Source organism: Prinia subflava, chromosome 24 (genome assembly GCF_021018805.1).
Source record: "Prinia subflava isolate CZ2003 ecotype Zambia chromosome 24, Cam_Psub_1.2, whole genome shotgun sequence".
NCBI lineage: Eukaryota > Metazoa > Chordata > Aves > Passeriformes > Cisticolidae > Prinia > Prinia subflava.
This window is the reverse complement of record NC_086270.1, coordinates 1609874-1631074: the sequence shown is the minus strand read 5'-3', so window position 1 is coordinate 1631074 and position 21201 is coordinate 1609874. Positions and strand designations below refer to the sequence as shown.

The 21201-nt window shown below is 56.4% G+C and overlaps 3 protein-coding genes across 4 annotated transcripts; 2 read left to right on the top strand and 1 right to left on the bottom strand.

The window, feature by feature from the left end:
- Window positions 1-1811: 1811 nt before the first annotated feature.
- On the bottom strand, window positions 1812-9027 carry AK2 (adenylate kinase 2). Of its 2 annotated transcripts, XM_063419233.1 has the most exons (7): window positions 8868-9027; window positions 8358-8483; window positions 6511-6621; window positions 6312-6406; window positions 5682-5754; window positions 4605-4800; window positions 1812-2616 (listed from the first exon to the last, which is right to left on the bottom strand). In XM_063419233.1, the coding sequence occupies exons 1-7, from the start codon at window positions 8979-8981 to the stop codon at window positions 2609-2611; spliced, it is 723 nt and encodes a 240-aa protein (XP_063275303.1). In that variant the 5' UTR covers window positions 8982-9027; the 3' UTR covers window positions 1812-2608. The 2 variants fall into 2 exon arrangements, with proteins under 2 accessions (XP_063275303.1, XP_063275302.1); XM_063419232.1 differs by lacking the exon at window positions 1812-2616 and having other exon boundaries at window positions 4564-4800.
- Window positions 9028-9046: 19 nt separating this feature from the next.
- On the top strand, window positions 9047-16471 carry AZIN2 (antizyme inhibitor 2). Its single transcript, XM_063419231.1, has 10 exons — window positions 9047-11059; window positions 12103-12265; window positions 12341-12514; window positions 13157-13329; window positions 13728-13859; window positions 14138-14303; window positions 14426-14588; window positions 14662-14774; window positions 15395-15618; window positions 15951-16471. The coding sequence occupies exons 2-10, from the start codon at window positions 12167-12169 to the stop codon at window positions 16090-16092; spliced, it is 1386 nt and encodes a 461-aa protein (XP_063275301.1). The 5' UTR covers window positions 9047-11059; window positions 12103-12166; the 3' UTR covers window positions 16093-16471.
- A 912-nt stretch (window positions 16472-17383) lies between these two features.
- Window positions 17384-18590, top strand: NDUFS5 (NADH:ubiquinone oxidoreductase subunit S5). Its single transcript, XM_063418838.1, has 2 exons — window positions 17384-17722; window positions 18396-18590. Exons 1-2 carry the CDS (start codon window positions 17507-17509, stop codon window positions 18498-18500), a joined length of 321 nt encoding a protein of 106 aa, XP_063274908.1. The 5' UTR covers window positions 17384-17506; the 3' UTR covers window positions 18501-18590.
- Window positions 18591-21201: the final 2611 nt, after the last annotated feature.

The window sequence follows — 21201 nt, the reverse complement described above, 5'->3', positions numbered from 1 at the left end:
GCTCAGAGCTAGCAGGCTCTCACCTTACCCGCAGCAGTTCCACCCTCGTCCCCTGAGCTCTTCCCACCTTCCCGCTCCCTCCATTCCTCGCTCCCGGGCAGTTCTTTGTTCCTCAGCCCCACGTGCTCGCTCCTCCAGGGCTGTGCACATGAGCATGGCACAAACTCCCCACAGACATCTCTGCAGCGGCTCCTCTTCGCCCCCACACAGATCAGGTTATTGACAAGAAATTTAAGACCAGCTCCAAACCAGACCATCAGGAGTCGGTGGGTTCATTACCACTAACCACAAATCCACAGTGAAAGGTTTTCCTGCAATCCCTGTCTCCAATGGTTTCATTGGGAAGGGAGAAGGGCAGATACATTTTTAGGACTGCAGCACATTTTTAATGGAAAGAGATGGCCCAGGGCTTTCATCCCTCCCCCCATTCAAGATGCTGTTTCTTTTCAGCAGAAATATTGCTGCATTAGAGAACAGGTCACTTCCTCTATCAGTGAGAATTCAGTGTCCTATTTGATGCTGGTCCTTGTGCTATAAATAGGAATTTTCCCCTTTTATAGTTGCTGAATAATTGTGTGTATGAAATATGAACAGTTTTCAAAAGAGTGCCTGATAAGCAGCTTGCTGGAACGAAATGGTTGAGCAGAAGGAATTTACAGCACCTGCAGAGCATCGTGTGCTGTGGAAAACATTCAAGGTCAGCCTGAGAGAGACAGGTCACAGCACAGATCCAGCTCCAGAGGATCCAGGCTTGAGCTCACAGACTCCCCACTGCAGCCTCCCCACAGCTCCCCAACGATTCATTTCATGCTCCACGCTCAGGCAAGGATCAAACAGAGGCAGCTCAGCTCAGAGGAGCCAAGACTCCTCCATCCCACAGAGCAGAAAGCCAAGAGGAGCAGGCAGAACAGGTTTTTAAAACAACAGCAGGCAAGGAGCAGAGGACAGCATCGCAGACAAGGAGGAAGAGCACAGTTCAACATCCACCATCAAAAGGATCAAGAGAAGAACACCACAAAGGGCAGAGAGGCACAGGAATGGAAATGGGAGGTACAGAGAGGTGATGGAAACACCTGAGCACAGAGACGGAATGGCGGAGGAGCAGAGAGCCTAATTATGCTGGAAAACCAATAATTTCTGCACGAAATGGGTACATGCAGCCCAACCTTTTCTGGTGCCTGAACACAATAAAGGCTGCGAGAACCATGGATAAACAAACCTCCATCAGTCCATCAGGAACAGCCTCCTCTGGGATACCACAGAGGGTCAGAGTCCCTGCGGAGGCAGGAGAAAGGGAGGCCAGGAAATGCTCTCATTCCCTGCATTAGGACAGATTTTCCCCTGTGAATTTAGAGAGAGGGAGGGATGCAGCGAAGTATGAAAGGCAGAAACAGAAGACACAATAATGTGGCTTCCAGTTGGTGCAGGAGGAGAGAAGGAAATAACATCAGCTCCTCCACACACTGGAGATTCAAAGGGAGGAGGAAAAAAGGGGATTACATCAGCTGAAATACTGCAAGGAGCTCTGGACAGAGAGGATACACAGGGGCTTGGTGCTTTCAGCCTTACACAGGAAGAAACAGGAGAGAGAACCAGCAAAAAACCACCATTGCTATGGTGATCTAAAGCATTGGACACACTCGGCAAGGAGAAGAGATAAAAGGAATTACAAGCCACATTTCCAGCTGCACAGAACATCCCTGAGATAGGATCAGGCCCCAGGATCCACCCAGCTCAATTGTTAGTTGATGCTGTCATCTGCTTCCTCATCCTCCACACTGTCTGCAGGTCAAAGAGGACACAGCACCAGATACAAATGTAAAGGGGTTATTTTATTATTGATTCAGAGGTTAGACAAGGCACCATTTGATCTAAAAAGAAATGCAAAAAAACCACCCCCAATTAAGTGTTATTTTCACAGGAAATTAAGACAAGTCTCTTTTGCATTTCTTCAGCATTGTGTGAATTCCAGCTTGGTCATGATCACAGAAAAGCCACCCCAATTCCCAAGTAAGGCAGGTTTGGACTAGAGCCACGGCCCCTCTGTTCAGCAGCAGAGAATCCTTGAGAAGTCTCTATGCCAGGGTTTAGGAATGCAGCAGAACAAGAAAAACAAAACTTCCAGGAAAAGACCACGGGCATCTCTTTTTCCTTTCCATTTCAGACATGATGAATCATTTGTTCGTTTTGGTCCTCGCTGATAGGAAGCAACTTCAGAAAAAAATCACAGCAAACCTTTCAGTGGCCTCAGAGTACCAAGAACCCATGAGACAAGCCCTGAAGGTCCTGGGGAAGCCTGGAATAACATCTAGCCCAGCCCTCCAACAGGTCAAAAACTGAGATGTTTCCCTCTCCACAATTGTTTTGCCTCCACAAACATGATTTCTACGGAGAAGGCCACCTCTTCTTCACAATGATTCTGCCAAATAAGAAATCCAACCAAAACCCAACCAAATCAGCCCCCCGACCCCTTGTTTACCACCTCCTTCCCTCCCTCCCATCAATCATACCCCCCTCCCAGCTGCCCTCCCTGCACCCAGGGAAGGGCTGCAATGGGTGATGCAGCAGAGTGTGCAGCGTTTGGTGGTGTCTCATCTGCTCGATGGAGTCACTCAGCTGGAATAAATGGGAACAGAGAGAAAAAAAATATTTAGGGAAAAATAAACAAATAAAATTAAGCATGGTTTATGGCAAAAAAAAAACAAAAAAAGAAAAAAAGAAGAAAAAAAAGAAAAAAAGGCTGGTGAGCTGGATGTGAAGCAAGCACAAAGGAGGAAAGGAATGGAGAGTGGGGAAACAACTTGCTCTTGCTGTAGAGTAAAACCTTGACCAAATCCAGGAATGCCAGCTGGCTGGAAACCCTTCCCAGAGTGTAGGGAGTACAGCTCTCCCTTTGACTCTCTCAAAATAAAAGCTGCTTCCACACAACTTCTTTCAGTCACCAGGATGCCAGGGCAGCTGTAACTCACACACTTTCTCACTCCCTGGGGCACACCAGGCCCATCCTAAATGCTATCCCGACCTCCCAGCACACCAATTCCAGGTTATCCTTCCACAGCAAACCCAAAGACAGAGCAAGGGCCACCTGGGAATCCCAGGGGACCACGGGCTGCTGCCAAAACCAGCCTTGTTTTCTGTCAGAGCCTTTCTCCTCAGCCATGTGCTTTCTAGAGCAACAAGTCCACTGCTTTTGGTTGCTGGTGTTATTTCCAGTTTGCTGGAAGGGAAGAGGTTCTATCCCCGGAAAGGATGTATGAGGACAGAGAGGGGATTGTCAGGCAAAAGAGAAATTATCAAGGAAAGAGCAAGGGATTCCTGAGGATTAAACATCTGCTCTGGCCACGGAGCTCACAGCAGCTCAGTGCACAGGATGGAGTGGGCCATCCCGAGAGAGAGAGAGAGAGCAGGATACTCAATAACAATCAGTAAACACACATGGAATGCCAAAGGACAAAGTTTCATCTGGGCAATCCATATTTACAGCAGGGTCCTCTAGGAAGGGCTGGAATCTCTCACGGCCAAAGGTCAGTGCCAGCCCTGCAGTGTCACCACACAGAGCACAATGCCCTGGGAAGGCTGAGGCACTGAGCACACACAGAGTCCTCAAACACAGCCTGACGGAGCTGCTGCATTTGCTCAAGAAACAGGAACATTTCCATGAGCTCACAACAAAGGTCGTCAGCTCAAGGGCACGTGGAGCCAGTGGTTAATAACGCTGTCTCTCCAGCCTTGAGAAATCATTTGTTTTGCAATAAGGCTTTATTATATTTAGACTTTGGGATCAGGAGAAGCTCAATGCATCTTCCTCTCCCTGGTCAAAACCAAGGCAAGAGTGAAGGGATAAAACCCAAGTCCTTTTCTTATCCTCAGGACATCCCAATCTGCCACACAGTAACTGTCAAGTTCTAACCACAGATCTCACATTAAAAAGAGCAAGAAACATCTCATTAATTTGCTATAAATCCCACAAATAAATAAAGGTTGAAGCCCCCCACCCTCTTTCTGTCCCCCCAAGTGCCATCAGAACAGGAACCTGCCACCCCACAGGGAATAAAACACTTACAAAGAGAACACCCAACCCCGAGCAGCAGCCAGGCTGTCCCTCAGGCTGCTCCCACAGCAACACACACAGAGCAACCCCAGGTTCCAATCCTGCAGCTTCACATCTCCTGTGAAATCCTTCCCCCACACGCCCAACCTTCTCCAAGGCCCCTGTGGGGAGGCCAGGAGGAGCTGGGAGTACAGCTCCTTCCAGGGAGTGCATTTCTAGGATGAAACAAAGGCTTTTCGAACTAAAAGAGTGCAGAGCCCATTTCGGGCAGCTGGAGCCTGGGCTCGCTGCGGCCTCTAGAGGCCAAAATCCCAACATCCACACACACACTGACGTTCACATACAGCCACATCGAGACCGTTAACAGCTCGTTTAATTAGAGAATTAGCACAGCCCTGCCTTGGGCTGCATCACCTCTTCCCTTCCCCTTCTACTCTGCTCAGCTCTTCACCCTCCTTGGCCCCAGAGAGACAGAGACAGAGAAAGAGAGAAGAAAAAATAGGAGAGCCCCGTCCTGGGACAGAGCCTTAAATGAACATAACCAGGTCTTTACATGTTGCTTTCGTGAAGGCTGCCAGGATGCTGGCAAACACCACGTCGGGAGACTGGGAGGCATCCACGGCCGTATGGATCCCTCTCTTGCTGTAGTAGGACACCAGGGGGGAGGTCTGGGTGTGATAGGCCTTGAGCCGCGTCTTCAGCGCCGTTTCGTTATCGTCCGAGCGGCGGATCAGGGGCTCTCCAGTGACCTGGAGAAGCAAGGGGACATCTCTAGAGAGCTGCAGCCTGGGGTGTTCCCCCCTTCTCTCCCTGCTCCCCTCCTCCAGGACAGGAGACTCCAGGTGTGCAGAGGAGACAGAGCGAACCCAGGGCAGCCAGAGCAAGTCCCAGAGCAGTCACTGAAGAGAGGAGGGCTCAGCACCGTGGTCTTTTTCCCCACACACCACTCTGCTTGCTAAAAGGAGCCTCGAGACCAAGCACCAGCTACAGCTGCTCCCCAGGATGGAAACCAGCCACAACCCACCGCAGCTTGAGCTGTGGACAGAGTCCAACAAGTTCTGAGGCTTGGCAGAGCCTGGGCCAGCTCTGCAGACTGGCCATGCCCTCCATCCATCCATCCATCCATCCATCCATCCATCCATCCATCCATCCATCCATCCCTCCATCCATGCATCCATCCATCCATCATCCATCCATGCATCCATGCATCCATCCATGCATCCATGCATCCATGCATCCATCCATCCATGCATCCATGCATCCATCCATGCATCCATGCATCCATGCATCCATGCATCCATGCATCCATCCATCCATCCATCCCTCCCTTCATCCCTCCATCCATCCATCCCTCTATCCATCCATCCCTCCATCCATCCCTTCATCCATCCATCCATCCATCCATCCATCCATCCATCCATCCATCCATCCATCCATCCATCCATCCCTCCATCCCTCCAGGCCTCGTTCCCCGCAGGGCTCAGGCTGCCCAAGCAGCTCCCCACACTCCCCAGAAAGCCATGGCAAGAAGGTACAAGAGAAGGAAAGAAATGAGTTTTTCCAGGGAGAGACTGCAAAGCATCAGCTAAACCCAAAGCAAGGTCAGCTGGAGCCTTGGGAGCTCACGTACATCGTCCTTCATGTGCTCTTTCGGGGGTCTGAACTCCTCGTGATACGAGCGGCCACTCGCTGGGTGAATCAGCCTGAGACAGAAAAGAAGAGTCAGCAAAGGACAAGATCTCCTGAACCTGCCACTCAGCAGCACAGAAACATCTGCCACAGCACCATCATTAGCCTTTCACTTGGAAGAAAATTCTCTCCAGTTATTTCTGTACCAAGGGCCTCTTCAGTTTGGAAAAGCAGCTGCACTGAGAGATGAAGAAGAGGAGTTTTATTTCCTGCTCTGCTGGGAAAGGGGTCTGGACAAGAGTGCAAGAGAACACACTCCTGACCCTGCAGGAAGTTCACTGGTGCCCAGATGTGCTCAGTGTCCCGTGTAAGGGAGCAGTAACAGCTTTGGAGGAGGAACTTAAAGGGGTGAGCTGAGATTTTCTATAGAAATCCCTGATTTATAGGGCAAGGAAGGGGCTCTGCTCAAGGCTGGCACAGGAGAACAGGCAAGGGATCAGGGCAGCAATAGAAACCAGCATCACTGCCAGCCCTAAGCACCATGAGGACAACTGGGATGTGAAATGAGGATGCTCTTCCACAGACTGGGCAATCCCAACCCATGCACTGGGCACAGGGAGAGCAGGATTACCGTCCAGTGATCCTCCGGATCAGCAACGAGTCGGGGATGCTGAACTCAATGACGGAGTCGAGCTTCTCTCTCCTTTTCTCCAGGAGCTCATCCAGCTGCAACAGCAAACACCGACCTCAGAGGGGCTGAGGGAGCAGGGACCCCTGGTTTTGAGGGAAGGAGGTGCTGGAGCAGCCCCCATGCTTGGGGGCTCCCTTACCATCTCTGCCTGTTTCACTGTGCGTGGGAAGCCGTCCAGGAGGAACCCGTTCTTGCAGGGAGGGGAGTCCAGGTTGTTCTCAATCAGCTCCACCACCATCTCATCACTCACCTGCAGACAGGTATGTTGTCAGGAAGGACACTCTGAATTTACACACAGCTGCTGCCCTTGTGGACAGGGTAGGATTTTGGATTTTTGTGCAGGCCCAAGGGTTGGGCTCGATAATTCTCGTGTGTCTCTTTCAATTAAGGATATTCTGTGACTCCATGATTCAATGCTCAGGCTGCCTGCTCAGACCTGCCCACATCAGAGCAGCACTCCTTGCAACACCACGACATGGGCAACGCCACATTTCACTCCAGGGACACTCCAGCTTGCGCAGGGACTTGGACCAGCTCTGTAACCTCACTGTTACAAAGGTTACTGCGCTGCAAGGAACAGTGGCAGCTCAAACTCCTTAGGTTATTATTATTTACCAATGCACAATACAAAATATCAACATAACCCCGATTTCCTGTTACTTTGTACCTTCACCTACACATCCCCCCCTCGGGAGGCAGGTCCGGGCAGGAAGGGCAGAGCAGAGTTGCTCATTGACTCCCATAAACCTGGTATGAAGGTAAAAGCCCAATAGCTGCTGACAAGCTCTGGCTTCACTGGATAGCTCTTTCCCATCTAACAATCTCGGCATACCACTGGGATTAGTGCCTTTTCCACACTGTAGCACTCAGAGATGCTGGAGCCCCAACAATAGGTGTTTATTTGAGAGCAGCTCTCCTCAGCAGCGCTGTTTTCCCCAGCACACACAGCTGGCACCCAGCAGGATTGGGGACCAGGCTGTCACAACACACAAACAGCCCTGCAGGCAGCGGGGGAGGAAGCAACAAGTCATTTCTGTGCCTTCCTGATTATACCCTTTGGAGAAAAAAAGATCCTGAGCATAAACTCCATCCTGAAATGCTGCTGTGCTCCCAGCTGAGTTATCACAGAGATGTACCCGTGGAGCTGCCTGCCACACACACACACACACACGTGGCAGATACCACCAGCCTGGCCAGATAACGTCCCTATCTTTCATAACCAGCTGGGTATTGCAGGCTCGGTGTTGCAATGAGCTCTGGACAGAAGTGAGATAAGGCTGCTCTCCCCATCTGGGACCTGCAGATTCTCCCCGGGGTGTTACGAGCCCGTGGCAGCCGCAGCGATGCTCGAGATCTGCCCCACACTGGGGCAAGTCACTGCAATTTGTGGTCCCTCAAGTTTCCCTGAGAGATTTCAGTCATTAGGATGAGATAACGAGACCCTCAGAAAATGAATGTCAGAGATTCTAACTCGTGGCTCTTGGGGATCCGAAGTGTTTCTCTCACACAGCAGCTGCTGTAACTACCACAGCAACACCTTTAGGTCTGTTTTCACCTTATAGTTACAGGTGAATCGAGCTTATGCAAGAGCTGGGATGCAGATGAACCCTCTGAAGTGATACCTGCAGCTCAGGTATCACATGAAGAGACACAGGAGCCGCAAAGCAGGGCTGTAACATCCTGCAATGCCAAGGATACTCTGTCACCTCAGTGTTCAGGAGCCAGAAAATTGCCAGCCAGACTACACCCCTAAAAGATAAAAACAACCCAAGGCCACAGGCTGCTGGAAAGCAAATAGTAATTTTCAAAAGGATGATTGTATAGGATGCTTCTCCTGCAGGGCGATAGAAAGAAAGCCCCCATCATCCCCTACCTTCACCCTGCAATTTGCCTTCCTACACTAATTAGACAATTCTAATTAGGAGATGGATTTTGTCTGCTCTCATTCCAGGTGCTGCCAGCCCGTGTCCATTCCCTGTGACCCACCAGCTTCCCCGAATCCATCGTCTCCTTGAGCCGCTTGCCCAGCTCGGAGCCCGAGGCCACCATGGCCCGCAGCATGTCGCCGGTAGCCAGGTGACACACGCAGTAGGTCTCGGCCAGCTTCGGGGCCTGCAGGAGAGGACAGAGGTGAGAGCGGCCCTCGGAGGCTGAGGATGCCCGGCCCGGCGGGGCCTCGCCCCGCTCTGGCGGCAGCGGCACAGTCGCTGACCGGCCAGCACGTGGCGGGGCCCGGCACAGAGCCCCGGTGCTCAGCGACACCTTTGTCCCTGGCCCGGGACAAAGGGATCCGGCGAGCGGGACCCTGGGGGCAGGATGCTTCCCGCGGGAGGGAGGCCGGGTCCCACGAACGCCCCGCACACCGCGATCCCTGCGCGGGCACCGCCAGGCCGGACAGCCGCGTCCCTCCCCGCGGGGGTCACACGCTGAGCGCCGGCAGCGCGCAAAGCCGGGCGGGCCGGTCCCGCCGGCCGTCCCCGCCCGCATCGCCCTCACCTGCGTGCCCTTGCCGGCGCCGGGCGGGCCCAGCAGCACGGCGCGGATGCCGTGGCGGATCCCCGCGGCCGGGGCCTGCCCGCTGCCGCCGCCGGCCTGCGCGCTCGGAGCCATGGCCGCCGCCGACTGCGCGCCCGGCCCGCGCCTCGTGGGCGGGGACAGCGCCGCGTGGGCGGGGCTATGCAAATAATAAATTAGAATATGCAAATTTAACGCGTGTTTTCCATGAAGTGGGCGCGGTTAAAGCGGAAGTGGGCGTGGTTATCCGGTGGTGGGCGGGGTTTGTGGCGCCACGTGGGTGCCCCGAGCTGTGCCCACGTCCTGGGCGCTGCTGAGGCCGCGCCTCGGGTGCCCGTCCGGTCCTGGGGCACTCAGTTCAGGAAGGACATTGAGCTGCTGGAATATCTCCAGAGAAGGGCTACGGGGTGGAGTACAGTCTGATGAGCAGCGGCTGAGGGAGCTGGGGTGGCTGAGCCAGGAGAAAAGGGGGTTCAGGGGTGACCTTCTCACTCTCTGCATCTACCTGAAGGGAATTTGGAGGCAGGTGGGAGTAGGGCTTGTCTGCCCGGCAGCTAGTGACAGGACAAGAGGACACAGTCTTAAGCTATGCAAGGGGAGGTTTAGGTTGGACATTAGGAAGAATTTCTTCACAGGAAGGTTACACATTGGGATGGGCTGCCCAGGGAGGTGGTGGAGTCACCATCCCTGGAAGTGTTTCAGGAAGGACTGGACGTGGCACTTGGTGCTGTGGTCCGGTTAAACGTGGTGTCCTGTCACAGTTGGGCTTCGTGATCTCAGAGATCTTTTCCAGCCTAATTGATCCTGTGATTCTGAGCTGTGCATGCCCTGGCGTTGCGTGGGATGGGCTCAGTGCCCTGCTCTGTGTGGGCTGTGCATCACAGCTCTGCCCAGCACATCCAGGAGGGACTGGCACTGCGGGGCTCTGCATCTCTCTGTTCTCCCAACCTCTCTGCATGGTCCCCACATCCCACACAGCACAGTCCAGTGCTGGTGATGGGCCAGGGCACAGGCAAAACCGGCCAGGATCTCACAGCAGACAAGAGCTTCCTTGGCCCTGGTTGCCAGGAGAGTCTGAGGCAAAGCCAAGACCACAGTGTTGAATACAGAAACCCTAGGATAAGTCAATCCATCTCAGTCACCTGTCAGTGGGGGCAGCCACCCCTCCACAGACAGAACATTTCCTCCTCAGCAACACCAAAGAGGGACCTGCACAGTTAACAAGAAGCGTTTAAAATCCCTGCTGAGCCCCTCCTGCTTGGGATGGAGCGGTGGCACCATTTCCAAGAGCCAGGTCTCACGGATCAGACAGAGCATCTGCATTGATGGCAGAGCTGGATCTGCCGCTGGGGCTCCCACCAAAACCAGCAGCAGCTCAGCAAGGGCAGGATCAGTCCCTGACATCCCCCCTGCCACCTCCCCCTCTCCGAAGTCCCAGCCAGACACCGCTCAGCCTTTAACCTGCAGGAAGCCTGGTTTTCCTGGCAGCAGCATTTCCGAGGTATTTCGGGCTCTCTTCCCCCTGAGGGTCCCCGCGCTCAGGATGCGCAGCCGCGGGAAGCAGGGCCGGGCTGCCGGGCTGGGGATGAGCTGCGGGGACTCGGTGAGAGCGCGGGGGGACTGCAGGGGGCAGCCCCAGCCTCGGGAGAGGGTGGGCGAGGAGGAGGAGCGTTCTCCAAAAGGGATGAAGGATGCTCGCAGGCGGCTCGGCCAATGGGGAGGCGGGATTTGGTTGTCATGGCTACGGTTGGGAGGCAGAGCAGGGAGGCAGCGCTGGAAGAGAAGGGGTGCAGAGCCCCCCCCGATCCTCTACAGGGGCTCGGGGCAGGCAGGGAGCCGGGGCAGGACAAACAGCCGGCCCTGGAGCCGGTTCATTCTCTTGGGAGACCCATGGCAGAATCTGTTTAAATGCTTTCTGAGGTAAGAGGGCTTTGGGGGGGTGCTGTGGGGGAGCTGTTTTGCCTGGCACAGTGAGAAGAGAGCTTAGAGTGCCTGGGGTGCTGAATTCGGGGATGGGGGTGAAGGGTATGGTGCTGTCAGTGCCCCTCTCTTCTCCCCAGAGACCCCAGACCCCCAGGCACAGCTACACCTCAGGCTGCTGCAGGAGGTTGGCGTTCCTCGGGGAGCCCCCCTGACAGCACACCAGGACACCCGGGAGGGACACCTGGACCGTGGTAAGGAGGGGATGTCCGAGGCTGGGGCACGAGTTCTGTCAGGAATGACCCATTTCATCCCTTCTGTGCCCAACCAGTGTGGGCTGGTGCTGTTTGGTGATGGGGAGTGAAGGGTAAAGCTGGAGGAGTTGCTCTCCTTTCCTGATTATGAAGCTCTAAGGGCTTCAAAACATGTTTTTTATCCCAGTCCCCATCTCTGGAATTGGCTGGTGGTGCTTGCTCAATGCATTACAACATCCTGCAGCTCCGGGGTCAGCGTGGTCTTTCTCCCAGTGCCCCCTGGAATGCTGTCAGGAGGTCTCTGTGGGGAGGAGGTGATGAGAAATGAAACCTCTGCCCTCTGCACACTTCAAGTCAGAGAGACCATGCTCCTGGAAAAGCCCTGGAGCCAGACCTGAATTATTGGAGTGGAAATGTTCCCTGCCAGCTCCTTGGGCTGGGCTGGATCCAGGGCAGGAGATTGCGAGGGGACAAGCTCAAAGCTAAAGCTCTGCTAGGATGAACCAGAAAACTCCGTGCTGCTTAACTGTCCCCTTGTTCCACACCCTGTGTCACGGGAGAGCCGTGGAACTGCATCCACAGCAGGCAGCAGGCTGTCCTGAGCCTGGCTGGTGTCAGCCAGTGGCCTGTGCCTCCCTTGTCCTGGGCCTTTCCACTGGGAAAGTGAGTCCAGGAGGCTTCAGCTGTTTGGAATCCATATGGGATGTTCACCCCACTGAGCCCTCGGCAGATCCAGCTGCATTCCAGAGCGTGAAGGGGCCTGTCCTGGCCTAGAAATGCTCTTTGTGGTGCAGTTGGCTTTGTTATTGACTGTGCTGGTGCCTGCTGATGGAGACAAGGCTGCTGTGTGCCAAAACAGAGCTCTGAACTGCAGAGAAATGTGTCTCCTCCCCCGGGGAAGATGCTGTAACCCACAGCAGGGCTCTGCTGAGCCGCTGGTTTGGAGCAGAGCACAGAGCTCTACCCAGGGGCATCCCAGGCTGGGTGGTCTGTGCTGATGGAGTTTCTTGACCTTTCCTCTAATATTCCTCTCCTTTTTACAGTGTATCTCATCCTTAGAATCCACTGCCTACTCCAGGAGCATCACCACACCCAGAACATCACGCCATGAACGGGTACTTGAACGAATCCAATTTCCTGATGGTGGAGGAGGGCTTCACCACCAGAGACCTCCTGGAGAACCTCCTGGGGGAGCTGTGCCAAGAGGTGAGGGCTGATGCTCTGCTGCTGCCTTTGGAAAAGGCACTCCCGGAGCTGCTGCTCACCCCAGCTGTCCCCCAGAGCGAGCAGCAGGCCTTCTTCGTGGCAGACCTTGGGGACATCGTGAAGAAGCACCTGCGGTTCCTGAAGGCCTTGCCCCGAGTGAAACCCTATTTCCCAGTTAAATGCAACGGCAGCGAGGGGGTGATCCGGCTGCTGGCAGAGCTGGGGGCAGGATTTGCCTGTGCCAACAAGGTAGGGCTGTGGGAGGACAGCTCCAGGGGAAGGGTTTGTGGGGGAGTGGCAGAGCTCACCCTCCTTCCCTAAGTCTCTGCTCTAGGTGACATTTACAGGGACAGGAGTCTCCCTCTGCTGTCACAGCCCAGAAATCCTTGTCCCCTCTGTGTTGTTCCCTTTGGCTCGCATTCCTGTCCTGGCTGGTGGCACAGCACATCCCTGGGGTGTCATTGCCACAGCTGTCCAACTCTTGGTGTCCTTAGGGCTGAGCCCAAAGCTTTTTGCTCCCTCCTGCTTGTCATTTGCAACAGCCAGACTTTCAGAGAGGAGGCAAAATTAAATCCCTCATTTTTATGTAATTAAATTAAATAGGACATGTTTCCAGGAGAAGAAAGTGCAAGAGTTGTCACAGCTCAGAGCAGGGATCAGCCCCAGCCCTGGGCTTCCCTCTTCCATTCTCATGGCGTTTTTAAAGCTCTCCACGCCAGGACAAAGTCCACTATGATCCCTTTGAGCTCTGCTAGCTTTTCCCTGGAATAGCCCAGGCTGCAACGCTGGCGCTCTGCCCTCCTCAGCACTGCAAGCTGGCCAAGACCCAGAGCTGCTGCCTGCTCCACACCCAGCCCCTGGGGACCTCCCTGTGTCCCCTTCTCCCCACAGGCAGAGATCACCCGGGTCCAGGGCATCGGGGTCCCAGCTGACAGCATCTTCTACAGCAGCCCCTGCAAGCAGGTCGCCCACATCAGGCACGCGGCCGCCCACGGCGTGAGGCTGATGGCCTTCGACAACGAGGTGGAGCTCAGCAAGGTGGCCAGGAGCCACCCCCGTGCCAGGTGGGTGTCTGGCAGTGCCACCAGAGCAGGGACGGGCAAGGGGCTCTGGGGGGCAAGAGGAGGTTGGACAAAGTGGGTGTGAGTCTCTTCTCCCAAGCGATGGGACAAGAGGAAAAGGCCTCAAGCTGTGCCAGGGGAGGTTTAGATTGGATATGGTGAAAAATGTGATCACTGAAGGGGTGATGAGGCAGTGAACAGGCTGCCCAGGGAAGGGGTGGAATCACCATCTCTGGAAACAGTAAAAAATTTGTAGATGTGGTGCTCAGGGATGTGGTTTAGTGCTGGACTTAATATTTGCACTCAGTGATTTTTGAGGGCTTTCCCAGCCCTCAAAGGCTTTTCCTCTCATGGCCCTGTGATTCCAAGACCCCTCACCACAGCGTGGCTTTGCTGTGCAGGATGTTGCTGGGGATCACTGCTGACTGCATCCCTTGTGCCCAGCCGGGCATGACCTTTGGGACCACGCTGAAATCCTGCCGGCGCCTGCTGGAGGCAGCCAAGGAACAGGCCGTGGAGGTGGTGGGCATCAGGTACAGCCGTGGGCCTCCTTCCATGGCAGTGCTCAGCCCCTCTGGACTGGGAAATGGGGAGCTCTGCCCTGCTGGAACCACATTGTGCTCCAGCTGCTCTGAAGGCAGGGATTTGATCTTGTTGGGATCAGTTTGGGGCAGGTTTCACCCCAAGAAAGGCTCCGTGGGGCTCTGGCTTGGGGTGGCATGTGGGAAGCTGCCTCCAGTGAGTGACAATCCCGTGTCCCCTCTGCTCTGGGGACGACCAAACCCTGCTGAGACAGGGTCTGTGCCCTCAGCTTCCACCTGGGCAGCCGTGGGCTGGAGCCCCAGGCCCTGGCACAGGCCGTGGCTGCAGCACAGCTGGTGTTTGACATGGGCACGGAGCTGGGACACCACATGCACCTCCTGGACATCGGGGGAGGATTCCCCGGCACCGAGGACGCCAGAGCCCCGCTGGAAGAGGTACAAACCTCCCCACACCTGCCCTCAGCACGCAGAGAATGAGCTTGGAAGCTCTCCCCGGCTCTGGCTCCCTGCAGAGCTCCCAGCTGACCGAGAGGAAAGTTCTTTTTCTTCCCTCACAGATCGCTGCGGGGATAAACGCTGCCCTGGATTTGTACTTCCCCGAGGGCAGGGGGGTGGACATTGTTGCCAGGCCTGGGCGTTACTATGTCACCTCTGCCTTCACCTTGGCCGTCAGCATCACTGCCTTGGAGGAGATCCCCGTGGAGCAGCCTGGCTCTGACGGTAGGTGTGACACAGCAGGATGTGTCCCCCGTGTCCCCGAGCCCCCCTGAGCCCTCTCCCCTCTTCCCTGCAGAGGAAGAGTGTGGCAGCAAGAAGAGCCTGGTGTATCACCTCAGTGACGGCATCTACGGCTCCTTCAGCTGCCTCCTGTTCGACAGCCCCTGCCCCAGGCCCCGGCTGCACAAGGTGAGGGAGGGGCTCACCTGGCTTGGGGACAGCCCGGGGTGTCCCTCACCCTGGGTGGCATCACCTCAGCCAACCCCGTGCCACAAGGGGAGGCTGTACCCACTCCGTGGGCTTGGACTTTGGGGGTCACTGTGACACTGGGACATCCTCACCCCTGTGTCTGCTCTGTGTTATTTCTCAGAGACCCTGACATTGTGACATCCTCACCCCTGTGTCTGCTCCCTGTTTTTCCTTAGAGACCCTGGCATGGGACATCCTTATCCTTGTGTCTGCTCCCTGTTTTCCCTCAGAGAGCCTGACATTGTGACATCCTCACCCCTGTGTCTGCTCCCTGTTATTCCCACTCAGACCCTGGCACTGGGACATCCTCACCCCTGTGTCTGCTCTGTGTTATTCCCTCAGAGACCCTGACATTGTGACATTCTCACCCCTGTGTCTGCTCCATTTTCCCTCAGAGACCCTGGCACTGGGACATCCTCACCCCTGTGTCTGCTCCCTGTTTTTACTGCAGAGACCCTGACATTGGGACATCCTCACCCCTGTGTCTGCTCTGTGTTATTCCCACTCAGACCCTGGCACTGGGACCTCCTCACCCCTGTGTCTGCTCCATTTTCCCTCAGAGACCCTGCCCAGAGCAGCCCTGGCACAGCAGCAGCCTGCGGGGCCCGCGGGGGCTCCCCGAGGATCGCATCGCCGACGGGCTGGAGCTGCCCCAGCTGCACGTGGGGGACTGGCTGGTTTTTGGGAACATGGGAGCCTACACCATCCCAGCCACCCCCACATCGTCCCTGCTCACGGGGGGTCCCCAGCCACGGGTCACCTACGCCATGTCCCGCATGGCCTGGTAAGAGATGGGCAGGGTGAGAGGGCAGGGCTGGATCCTGTGGGAGGTGCTGGCTTCTCTTCCACATGCGCTCTTGGCCCAAGGGAGAGGGGAAATCTGAGTGCCAGAACCTGAAAATTCAGGGTAAAATCATGGCCTCAGAGGCACAAATCTTATTTTTTTTTTAATGTTATCAAATTTGAGCCAGTTTTTCACTGGGGAAAAGAGAGCCAGCTTAGCTCTGGCTGTTGTTGTGGGGGACAGGAGAGCCCTGGAGCTCCCCTTCCCTGGGCCCACCCCATTTCCAAGGGGCTGCTCCTTCCCCTGGCTCCCCTGGGTGTCTCCACTTGCAGGAAAGCCATCCAGCTCTTCCAGGGAAAGCCACCCCAAGCAGAAGACGACCGTGAGAGCCTCTGCATGCCCCTGTCCTGCGGCTGGGAGATGGCAGAGACACTTTGTGTCCCTCCTGTCTTCGCTCCAGCTGGCATCATCTGAGCGATGCTGGCACTGTGGGAGGAGGAGCCACGGTGGGAAAGGTCCTGTGGTGGTGCTGGCAGGGGAAATGTCCCATAATGGTTTTGGGATGGGAAAAATCCCATGGCAGCACCAGGGGAAAAGGTCCCACAGTGGCACTGGAGGGATAAAAATCCTACAGTCATACCACAGTGGGAAAATCCCATGGCAGCACCAGAAGGGAAAGGTCCTATGGTGGTGTCAGAGGGGGAAAGGATCCCATGGCAGTGCCAGGGAGAGGGAAGGTGCCATCCTGCCTCTGGCATGGCCCTGCTACGCTCTCATGGACTTGGCAGTAAATCCTGTCCCCTAAATCCTGTCCCATAAATCCCATCCCATAAATCCTGTCCCATAAATCCTGCTCCTCCAGCCTGTGCGGTGTGCGTGCCTTCCAAAGGGGTTTGGCAGGTTTGGGCTCTGGTTTTAGGAGTGATGTGATAATTGGTAGCCCAGCATGGCCTTGAGGGGTCAGGTGAGGAAGCCCCTGGCTCTTCCTCCCCACCCTGTGCCGGAGGTGCTGGAGAATCCCTCTGCAATCAGCATTTAATGAGGCTTTGCTCGTTAGGGATCTCCAGGTTTGGGGACTGCGAGAGAGCACTGGAAGGACACTGGGAGAACTATACTGGGAGGACACCAAGGGACTGGGAGGACACTGGGAGCATTGGGAAGAGACTGGGGCACTGGGAGGAGGACAGAGGGAGGACACTGGGGCACTGGGAGGAGGACAGAGGGAGGACACTGGGGCACTGGGAGGAGGGCACTGGGAGGGCATTGAGGCACTGGGAGTGCGCTGGGAGGGCACTGGGGCAGTGGGAGTGGGACAGTGGGAGGGCACTGGGAGCATTGGGAGGGCACTGGGAGGGCACTGGGAGGGCACTGGGACACTGGGAGGGGGACACTGGGAGGGCACTGGGAGCATTGGGAGCACTGGGAGGGCACTGGGAGGAGGACAGAGGAGGGCACTGGGGCACTGGGAGGAGGACAGAGGGAGGGCACTGGGAACATTGGGAGCACTGGGAGGGCACTGGGAGGAGGACAGAGGAGGGCACTGGGAGCACTGGGAGGGGGACAGAGGAGGGCACTGGGAACACTGGGAGGAGGACAGAGGAGGGCACTGGGAGCATTGGGAGCACTGGGACAGCCTTGAACCCCGTGGCCGCCAGGGGGCGCTGGGGCGCGGCGTGCAGCGAGTCCTCCGAGCCGCCAGGGGGCGCCGTTCGTGCCGCCCTCCTCTCTGCCTCCGCCCAGCCGTAAAGAACACCGCGGTGCCGCGACGTCGGTTGCGCTCGACGGCGCGAGCGTCGCGAAAGGCCCGTGAAGGACAGCGGCGGGCCCCTGAGGGGGGGCGGCGGTGTCGGCGGCGCGACAGCGGCCGTGTCGCGACAGCAGCGCAGCCATGCCGTTCTGGGACCTGCAGAAGCAGCTGGGCATCGATGTGGACAGCTGGCTGTTGCGGCAGAGCATGCCGCAGCCGTACGGCCGGGCCACGGCCTGCCACGCCTTCGAGCGCGAGTGGGTGGAGTGCGGGCACGGGCTGGGCCAGACCCGCGCCCGCCGCGAGTGTCAGCTGGAGTACGAGGATTTCATGGAGTGCATGCAGCGCACCAAGATGGTGGGTGAGCGGGGGGACACGGGGACACCGCGGGGACACGGGGGGCGTGCGGCTCTGGAGGGTCCTGACAAAGCGGGGACACCAGCTCCGGGCTGGGCGGACTCGACGTGCTGGGTCAGGTTGGGAGGAGGGTGCAGAGGCTCCTGGCCGTGCTCTGGGGGAGGTTTGGGGGCTCCAGCGCAGGGTGGCAGCGCTGCCCGGTCATTGTCAGTGTGAGGGGGGTCTGGCCCCGCAGCAGCGCCTTCCCCAGGGCTGTGGCGGCTGCGGGAGCCCGGAGGAGCTGAGGCTGCCCCGTTCCTGGAAGCGTTCCAGGCCGGGTTGGAGCTGCCTGGTGGGTGGGAGGTGTCGCTGCCCACGGGGGTGGGGCTGGGTGGGATTTGGGTTCCCTCCCAACCAAACCATTCCGCGTTTGGGGGCAGCTCGGGGCAGACCTTTCTCCCTGCCCCCAGCGCTTCTCCACATCCAGGACAAAATCCTGAAATCCTGGTCAGAAAATTGGGCTGGAAACCCAAAATATCATCAGTACAGACCATCCTGAAAGCCCCAAAGTCTTTGAGAAGAGCCTCAAACTGCAGTGAGGAGCCCCAGGGCGGGGTTAGTGTGGGTTCACATCTGCCAGGACCTGCCTTGGGGTGCCCCTGAGGGATCCCTGAGCCCCCCCTGTCCCTGCCAGGCTCAGCGGCTCCGGACCATCCTGGAGCAGCGGGACAAGATGATCAAGGAGGGGAAGTACACCCCCCCCGACTACCACACGGGCAAGGAGGAGCCCAGGCCGTGATTCCCGCTGGAATTCCTCCTGGAAGAAAACTGGAGGGGAGCAGCCTCAGGCTGGGCATTGCTCGGGCAGTAAATATCCCTTTGGCACGGCTCCTTGGCTCTGTCTTGTCTTTTTTTTCTTTTTTTTTGGGGGAAAACACCTCGTTTCCACACGGATTCAGAGTGGAAGGGGATGGATTTGGGATGTCTCCTGCCTTTTCAGTGTGTGGGAGGCAGATTTCCTCACTGGGGGCTTTGCAATCCCGTTTGCCAGCAGGATCCCTGCAGTCCCTGGCACAGCCCAGGGGGTTTGTCCCTCCCTAGGAGAGTTTTTCCTTCCAAACTCAGTTTTGGAACAGCACTGGAGCAGGTGAGTCCCTGGAAGTGAAGAGTGGCCAGCTCTGTGCTTTAATCCGTGATTTTAATACTGCTGGTGGTGGAGTTAATGCTGGATCTTTGCTGTGAGATTCCTGATCCTGGCAAATCCCCCTGCTGGGATGACAAAGGCTGAGCTCAGTGTGACCTCAGGGGCAGGAAGGACATTCCAGGGGGGACATCCCAGGGGGGACATCCCAGGAGGGACATCCCAGGGGGGACATTCCAGGAGGGACATTCCAGGAGGGACATCCCAGGGGGGACATCCCAGGAGGGGCATCCCAGGGGGGACATTCCAGGAGGGGCATCCCAGGGGGGACATCCCAGGAGGGGCATCCCAGGGGGGACATCCCAGGAGGGACATCCCAGGAGGGACATCCCAGGAGGGACATCCCAGCCCCCTGCCCTGCCCGCAGAGGGATCTGTGCTGCTCCTGGGGCAGGCTGGGCACAGGAGCCCTCCTGGAGAGGAGTCCCATGGATCCCTGGCTCCAGTGATTGCCATGCCCTTGGATACGAGGGATCACAGCCCTTGGATACGAGGGATCACAGCTGGCTGCTGCTTTTGGGGGGCTCTGAACCACCCCAGGATGTCCAGAGCAGGGATCTGAACCAGGACAGCTCCGTTATTTCCCCTTTGAGCAAAGCACGCTGGAAGAATCCCTTCCCTGGGTTCCACAGGGCCTCTCAGGAGCCATCCCAGCTTTTCCTGGGATTCCTGCTGCCCCTCAGGCAGCCCCTGTCCCCCAGCTGCCCCCAGAGCAGCCTCCCCGAGCCTGCTGAGGTTTTTCCCTTCCCCCAGCCCCAGATGGATCCCTGCTTCAGCCCAGATGGATTCCCTGCGCTCCCGTGAGTCACGATTCTCCCTGGCAGGGGGAGGGTGGCACTGGAGAGCTCCAAATTCCCAATCTGCCCTCAAATCCTCTGAGCCAGAGGCACATCCACACCCAGGACTGGCTCTTCCCTGTGTCTGCCACTGCTGATCCATGCTCTGCCATGTTTGTTCCCTCTATTTTAGATAATTCTAGAAATAATGTCCTTTTTCAATTTTTTTTCATCAGTTTTGATATTTTTCTCCTGTTTCCTGCTCAAAGCAGGAATAACTGACCCAAGACCCCACCCTGGCTGGATCCTGGCTGTCCCTGACGGAGGCTGACAATCCTCAGGGGTTTTTGTTGCTGCTTTAAATGTGAAAACTCTGGTGCTGATGAAAACCAACATGAGGACATCAGGGCTCCGTGGATCTCAGCATTCCAGCTGTAAAAATGAGCAAGGAGGAGCTCTGAGGAGGGAAACACAGGGAAAACACGGGAGCCACGTGAGGGAAAGGGAATCAGGTGGAAAGGGACCGGGAAGGCCACGGAGCTGCCAGAACAAATAAAGGGAAGGAGAGGGAAAATCGTGCTGGGGATGGAAATGGAGCAGTGCCGTGGAGCCGTGGGAGTGATTTATCCTCAGTGAATTGTCCCGGGGGGATTTGGGGAGGAGGAGGAGGGGATGGGACTGTGGATGGGGGATTTGGGGACCCACATGGAGCACCCCGAAAAGTCTGAGCTGTTCCAGGAGCTGATCCCTCACCAAACCACGCTGCAATTCCCCAGGGTCAGTCCCTGGGTGGAAATTTGGGAAGCGGAGCCAGCCAGGAGGTCAAATCTTCATCTCCACACTTGTAATCACTCATCATGAATGAAGATTAATTAATTATCAGTTCTCCTTCCCTTTCCCAAAGAGATGTGAGCTGGTGGAGGTGCCAGGAATGCAGAGAAGACTTTGGGGATGACTTTTCTGGTGGAGGCTTTGCAGTGGCATCACAGCTTCCTCCCAGGCTGGATGTGAGGGCTGCTGGCACCTGGAAACACCCAGCAGCACGGGATAACGCTCCCAGGAATTGCTGTTTTGGGAAAAAAACCCTGTTTTGGTGAGGAAGTGTTGCTTTTCCAGGGAGAGGAGGGAAAAAAACCAGGCTCAGCAAAAAGCCTGGCAGCTCCCTGGTGTGGAGAGTGACTCATCACATCGAGCGGCCCAGATGTCGGAGGAAGTGCTGGGATGAATCCGAGCGCTCCTGGCTCCCGAGGGGCTCTTTAGACCCATTCAAATCCTAATTGCTCCGGCGATCTCGGCGTTATCGCGGCCACTGCGTGAGGGGAGCGGCCGCAGCCCGCAGGATCAGTTCGTTCAGTTAAAAGCTCTGTCAGGAATTTCAGCCAATGAGGGGATAATCAAAGACCTGATGAAAACTGATCAAATTCATGGAGAGATTGAAGAAAACTCCTCCCGGCTGTGCTGGGAGGAGACCAAAGCTGAAGCTCTGGCCGAGCAGCAGGGATCGAAAATGGATCCGATGCTCCC

What these genes read in the sequence shown, in the direction of transcription:
- NDUFS5 (XM_063418838.1), top strand. Translation starts at nt 17,507, where the DNA reads ATGCCGTTCTGGGACCTGCAGAAGCAGCTGGGCATCGATGTGGACAGC. An exon ending in GCATGCAGCGCACCAAGATG is followed by an intron (nt 17,723 to 18,395) that starts GTGGGTGAGCGG and finishes TGTCCCTGCCAG; the next exon opens with GCTCAGCGGCTCCGGACCAT.
- AZIN2 (XM_063419231.1), top strand. Translation starts at nt 12,167, where the DNA reads ATGAACGGGTACTTGAACGAATCCAATTTCCTGATGGTGGAGGAGGGC. An exon ending in TGGGGGAGCTGTGCCAAGAG is followed by an intron (nt 12,266 to 12,340) that starts GTGAGGGCTGAT and finishes GCTGTCCCCCAG; the next exon opens with AGCGAGCAGCAGGCCTTCTT. An exon ending in GCCATGTCCCGCATGGCCTG is followed by an intron (nt 15,619 to 15,950) that starts GTAAGAGATGGG and finishes CTCCACTTGCAG; the next exon opens with GAAAGCCATCCAGCTCTTCC.
- AK2 (XM_063419232.1), bottom strand. Translation starts at nt 8,981, where the DNA reads ATGGCTCCGAGCGCGCAGGCCGGCGGCGGCAGCGGGCAGGCCCCGGCC. An exon ending in ATCCGGAGGATCACTGGACG is followed by an intron (nt 5,755 to 6,311) that starts GTAATCCTGCTC and finishes TTTCTGTCTCAG; the next exon opens with GCTGATTCACCCAGCGAGTG. An exon ending in AAGAGCACATGAAGGACGAT is followed by an intron (nt 4,801 to 5,681) that starts GTACGTGAGCTC and finishes TTGCTTCTCCAG; the next exon opens with GTCACTGGAGAGCCCCTGAT.